The following is a 5974-nucleotide window of genomic DNA, read 5'->3' on the forward strand; positions in this document are numbered from 1 at the left end:
TTACATAAGTTAGAGACTGACTCTTAGTTGAATATTCTAGAACTATGGAGAGTTTCCTTGAGAAGGCTCTTTTGGAAAGCCTTGAAATATTCTAGTCATGTAGAAACTTTTAGAGGGTGTACTTATTTATAAATATGGAAGGACTTGTGGAACAATTTTTATTTACACACTAGCCCCTAGGTGACAAGTATAAATAGGGGGCATTTATTTGTAAATCACCAAGCAAAAAAATTAAGTTCTCTACAATAAAAAGCTTCATTTGGCAAATTTCTCTTGTCTTTCTTATCTAACATCCCTTTAGCGATCTTGAGTGTAGTATTTTATGTTGACTTGGCAAAGCAAGATCATGACCGAGTTATGCAAGTTCGTAAGCAACTTGTCAAGTGCCGCATGTGCGCTTAGTTCAAGACTAAGGACATGACATCAAACTTCAAAACATAGGTCTGATGCTTGATTCCTAACAAAAATGACTAAATTTTAAAGAGTGTAAATTTTTGTTGTATTTTAAATAGAGATCCTAAAAGTGGTTACCTATGCACTTCGCCCCATTTGACCTCCACGGTCACTTTTTATCAGTAAAAATTGTGTGGGATAGTCACTTTTTAAAGTGGTATTTACTTTTAATCCAACATTTTTAATGCTTAGCAATAGTAGCCACTAGTCTATTAAAATTAATATGAAAAGACTGTGTTACCCTTTCTTCTATCTCTTTCATGTTAGGGAGAAAAACTATGAACGACGACACCCTTTCTTCAGATAGAATGTAATGCATATTACACTATGCAGTATTCACCAGCAACGAATCTCACAAAAATCTGTCAAACACTCAAACCATTACAGCTTGTCACCCAAATGTAAAGTGCATAGTATATGATAGAAATTCAGAAAAGTACAGTCCCTAAGGTGTACTCCATATCTGGGCAAAAAAATGCACTCAAACTAGTCATGCAAACTTCTCTGCAAATTTTGCTACATATGTATATTTTACTTGAAATACACAATTTTGTTAGCTCTTGCAAACTTATTATTTCTCTTATGAAATGTTTATTATTCGTTGATGGACTTAAAGCTTATGCTATAGAACGTTTGGTTTTCTGCTACGTTATGGATCCTGAACTTACAGTTACAAGTTTAAAAATTAAGGATACTTGGTTCTGAACTTCGAGTTCCAAGTTCAAAAGTTAAGGACACTTGGTTCTGAACTTAGAATTACAAGTTCAAAAGTTAAGGACACTTGGTCTTGAACTTAGACTAACAAGCTCAAAAGTTAAAGACAATAAGTCTTGAACTTAGACTTACAAGTTCAAAAGTTAAGGACAAATAGTCCTTAACTTATAGTTACAAACACAGAACTTAAGGACATGTCGTCCTGAACTTCAAGTTCCAAGTTCAAAAGTTAAGGACATGTAGTCCTGAAGTCCTGAACTTAGAGTTGCAAGTTCAAAAGTTAAGGACACTTGATCCTTAACTTTTATGAGCAGAAGGGTGTTTTCGTCCGGGCAGGTAAAGTTTATTAAAGCAGTGGGTAAAAACTAAAGACATTTTAAATAATAGCTTAAGAGTAAATACAGATATTATTAGTGCCTGACCGTGCACTTACCTTTCTATCACTTCAAATTTGATGGGCCTAATCCATTTCAATCACAGTCCGTCTAAACTGCAAAGACCCAACCATCAATTCGTATTTATGGATTTTCTTTTCCAATCTTCTTTTTCATTCGTCTGTCGTCCTTATTTTCATTTTCCCATTTGCATACTCCTGAAATTCCCAACTCGGTTCTCCATGACATGTAATAGGTTTGACGCAAATCGCCAAAGGCAAGCTCTTTATTGGAATTATTGTGTTATTTATTTTTTTATGATTTTGATGCTTGCACCTATTTGCCAGCTTACTATTCTTCTACGCCTGAGAATATAACTGTATCTAAATTCTCTTATTTTTATTTTAACCTCAATCGCTTGAAATAAGGAAATCGAAAGACAACCATATTAATTAGTGAAAAGGGTTTGCTTTTCGTCTGTTTGAGCTTTGGTATATATATACTTGTTGAAGGTAGCGGGTATCTAGTGGGATAGTCGAGGCGTGAGCAAGGATGCTGATAACACTATAATAAAATTAAAAGATAAATTTGTTTTCTAATTAGGCTATTAGTATATGGTATGATACAATAACCATGACAGGGGTTGAATACTTTTACTTTTGCATTCTTCATTTCATTATTCCATTCACTAGGGTAAGGCTGCGTACAATACAACTTTGTGGTCCAGTCCTTCCCGAACCCCGCACATAGCGGGAGATTAGTGCACCGGGCTGCCCCTTTAGTATACTTGTACTAGAGAGACAACATGCATATTTTTAACTTTTGGATATCAACAGTGGTTCTATGCTGTAAAGGAACCTAACTTCATTCGTCTTCCGTATGTGTCTGTTCTTGATATTCTGATTGAGATCACAATCTTTTATGAAAATTGTTGAAATTTGTTTGCATAACAGTAGTGTTTGAATATGATTTGTGCGAGCTTTTTGCAAACTTGCATAAATTATTACTATCCCAAATTACGGTTCTATATATGTGGTAAAGTAGGTTTATCAAAACAATTATGTCTAGTAAGTGTAGCGTTTTGCGAGCCTTTTTTTACAACATAATCTTTCAACAAATGGTAATGTATGTTAGAGGTTAACTTTCCTTCCTCTGATGTTTACAGCGCTGAGACTGAGAGTGTACAGAGTGACCATAGAAGAGATTCTAGTTTGTAATGGCACAGTCAGGTAGAAAAACTGAAAAGCTTTGCATAAACTGGGAACGAGCATTTGATCTTTATTTAAACGCAATCGCATGTGACAATGAGGTTTTATGGGTCCAAGCTACAAGTAAGCTTGCCAAAATGTCAAAACACGCGCCTGAGGATCTATTAGCACGCACTGTTCCGATCCTTGTAGAGCTTCTTAGAAGAATCCCTTCCACTGATCTGAGTCCTTCAATTCAGGAAACTGCTGCTCAGTGCTTGAAAAGTGTTGCTTGTCAAGGGGAAGGGAGATTGGCTGTACTTATTGGTGAATCAGGTGCCATCCCTTCTATTTTGAGTTTATTAACGCATTCTGATGGGAGTTTGCGAAGGGCTTTATTGAAATGCCTGAGAAATATTGTCACATTCGCTGCTGATAATCGTGTGATTGTAGCTACACATGGTGGGCTGCAAATCATTCTCAATTTGTTGAATACCTGCTCGGATGATCTAAAGCGGTACTTGCTAGAAATTTTGAGTGCATTGGCTCTTCTGAGAGAGGTTAGGAGGACCATTTTGATTTCAGGGGGCATTGGTTTTCTTGTTGAATCTGCTAGATGTGGCAGCATGGTATCTAGATGTAGAGCTGCTCAGGCAATTGGGTTGCTTGGATTGGTTAAGAGAGCAAGGCGCACGCTTGTTGACTCGGGCACATTTTCAGTGCTTTTAGAACTAGTTCAGGTTGGGGATACTTCCACCAAACTCGTAGCTGCCAATGCACTTGGTGTGATCTCATCTCATGTTGATTACATTAGACCACTTGCTAATGCTGGAGCAATTCCTTTGTACGCTGAGCTTCTGCAAGGAACTGAACCCATGGGTAAGGAGATTGCTGAGGATGTATTTTGCATTCTAGCAGTGGTAGAGGAGAATGCTGTAGCTATTATTGAACACTTGGTTAGAATTCTTAGAGGTGACAGTGTCGAAGCTAAAGCTGCATCTGCTGATGTACTATGGGATCTCGCAGGTTACAAGCATTTGCCATCTGTTGTGCGGGATTCAGGTGCAATTCCGATTCTGGTTCAGCTGTTAGTAGACCAAAACATTGATGTGAGGGAGAAGGTTTCTGGAGCTATCGCCCAGTTGAGTTACAGTGAAGCAGATAGAGCTGCTCTTGCAAATTCTGGAGCAATTCCGCGATTAGTAGATATGTTGCAGGACGAGTCAGAGGAAATGAGAGATAATGCAGCAGAAGCTCTTGTCAATTTCTCAGAGGACCCATCACTGGGTGATAGAATATCAGATGTGTTGAATAGTCCTTCATTCCAGAATATGCAAGAAAGACTGACGCAAATTCGTGCTTCAGATGCTCATTTGGCTGCATACCTTAGACATATGAGCTTTGAGCAATTAACTATGGACCCTGCTCTTATCTGACTCCTGATTCTGTTACATAGTTTTTCTTGAATGTGAGTATTATCTTACTAAAAGCATTATTTGATAGTTGTCCTGTCTGAAACTTGTTGGAATAGTTCAAGTATAGGTAAATAGAATTGATCTTGAAGCTAAAAGTATCACACTAAATGATCATTCATCATAAATTTTAAATAAAGATATTGTTGACAATGAACATATGACATCAGAAACATATCTCTTTATTACACTCCATGGTTACATTTATTCTTAATGCAGCTCATTTTTCAGACTTTCTCTTCACTTGATTTCATCAACAAGCACCAAGCTGGCGTGGCCGACCTTCTTCCTCAACAAGCTGGTTATACCAGCAGCATCTACTTGTTCTCCTATTATCACCACTTCATCTTTCTTCTCCCCTTCTAATGCCACCGAGTTGACTCCTACAGAAAACGAAGAGCAAATGAAGGTGGGAAATCAATGGAACCAGGGCTAGTGTGAATGTTATAGGAAATTAGCAATACCAGTTGACATAGCAGCAATCATCAAGGATTTTGATTGACATTTCTGGCAATTATGCTTCACTCTAATGACAATCTTTTGCTGCAGTATTGCATGAAAAATTGTCTGAGCTTAACTAAATAGCATTGCTGTTTAAAAAATTATATGTACTGAAATTGTAGGAAATTGAATTCTTACCAGCATTGCTTAATACACACAGCTTGGCTTGGTGTTTAGTTGCTACCTTTCTGTATGATCAGGACGAGGAAGCTATATCGCATACACTGGTATATATAGGAGCACTTGTAGGAACTATCTTAGCAAATTCAGAACGTAGGAAATATTTTAAAATAAAATAAATAGAACGTCATGAGGATGAAATTTGCCTATGAAGCTTTGGCCATGTTCAGCTTTGCGTGTATCGAATTCACTTCACAAGGACAGTCTGTCTGGTGGACTTTGCCTTGTTAGTGGCAGAATCAACCTTTCTCATTTGGTCTTCCCAAGTAGTTTACGCGAAACAGATGAAATATGGACAGGTAGTATAAACTCCAACGGATACATGATTTAAACTTGATGAATCGGCATTTACGCTTCTTAGCACTGTAACTTATTAGACTTCTAAAATTATGGATTCATATATAATATATTGTTAATGGCTTACACAAGATTTTTCACAATTGATCTCGAACTATTGTCACAATTCAACTTGTACATGGATTTGGATTTGGAGCTCAAAAGCATCCTATCCCAGATTAATATTTAGTTCGAACTATTTTTCAAGCAGTGTCGATAGATGGGTAAATACTTACTGCACTCGGTAGTTTTACCAAACTAAATAGTTTAACCTTAACATTTAAAATTAAAGTAAAAAATATATCATTTAATCATGGTTAAGTAATAAAAATGTATAATGGCACTTGTCTTGCATTTAATTGTTTAATGTAAACGGTGGCTGCTGATAAGTTTTTACCATGTTGATGTATCGTATGTCTACGTAATTGTTTTAGAAAAATACGTTTACATATTAACATTTAACTAAATTTTGGCGAAACGGTGTTTGATAACACCATTTGGGTGAAGCTGTTGGATGTCTCTCGCAGTGCATTTTATTATATCTATCTATATCTATTTATATCTATATCTATATTATTATAAAAGCACGAATAGTGATGTTGGTGGACAAAAATATCCCTCAAATATTTCTTACTTAAAGCAATTCAATGAAGGATATAAATGTAATATTGGATAGAAAGTACTCCAAGTAAACCTTTTCCTATTGGGACTTGATTCCTATATTTAAGTAGCGAATAATAAAAAAACTTCCTCAAAT

The 5974-nt window shown here is 36.3% G+C and overlaps 2 protein-coding genes across 3 annotated transcripts; one reads left to right on the plus strand and one right to left on the minus strand.

The window, feature by feature from the left end:
* The first annotated feature begins 1675 nt into the window (after positions 1-1675).
* LOC104235525 (uncharacterized) lies at positions 1676-4877 on the plus strand. 2 transcript variants are annotated; one of them, XM_009789315.2, is made up of 3 exons: positions 1676-1818; positions 2707-4196; positions 4420-4782. In XM_009789315.2, exon 2 carries the CDS (start codon positions 2758-2760, stop codon positions 4162-4164), a length of 1407 nt encoding a protein of 468 aa, XP_009787617.1. In that variant the 5' UTR covers positions 1676-1818; positions 2707-2757; the 3' UTR covers positions 4165-4196; positions 4420-4782. The 2 variants fall into 2 exon arrangements, with proteins under 2 accessions (XP_009787617.1, XP_009787616.1); XM_009789314.2 differs by having other exon boundaries at positions 1677-1818; positions 4432-4877.
* Positions 4287-4937, minus strand: LOC138872139 (heavy metal-associated isoprenylated plant protein 47-like). The gene is made up of 3 exons (XM_070150214.1): positions 4840-4937; positions 4665-4743; positions 4287-4583 (listed from the first exon to the last, which is right to left on the minus strand). Exons 1-3 carry the CDS (start codon positions 4843-4845, stop codon positions 4441-4443), a joined length of 228 nt encoding a protein of 75 aa, XP_070006315.1. The 5' UTR covers positions 4846-4937; the 3' UTR covers positions 4287-4440.
* Positions 4938-5974: the final 1037 nt, after the last annotated feature.

This window comes from Nicotiana sylvestris, chromosome 6 (assembly GCF_000393655.2).
Source record: "Nicotiana sylvestris chromosome 6, ASM39365v2, whole genome shotgun sequence".
In the NCBI taxonomy this organism is placed as follows: Eukaryota; Viridiplantae; Streptophyta; class Magnoliopsida; order Solanales; family Solanaceae; genus Nicotiana; species Nicotiana sylvestris.

Bases quoted from the DNA above. Each gene is read 5' to 3' on its own strand.
- LOC104235525 (XM_009789315.2), top strand. From the start codon at position 2,758: ATGGCACAGTCAGGTAGAAAAACTGAAAAGCTTTGCATAAACTGGGAA.
- LOC138872139 (XM_070150214.1), bottom strand. The intron at 4,584-4,664 runs GTATTGCTAATT...CGTTTTCTGTAG, and splicing joins GATTGCTGCTATGTCAACTG to GAGTCAACTCGGTGGCATTA.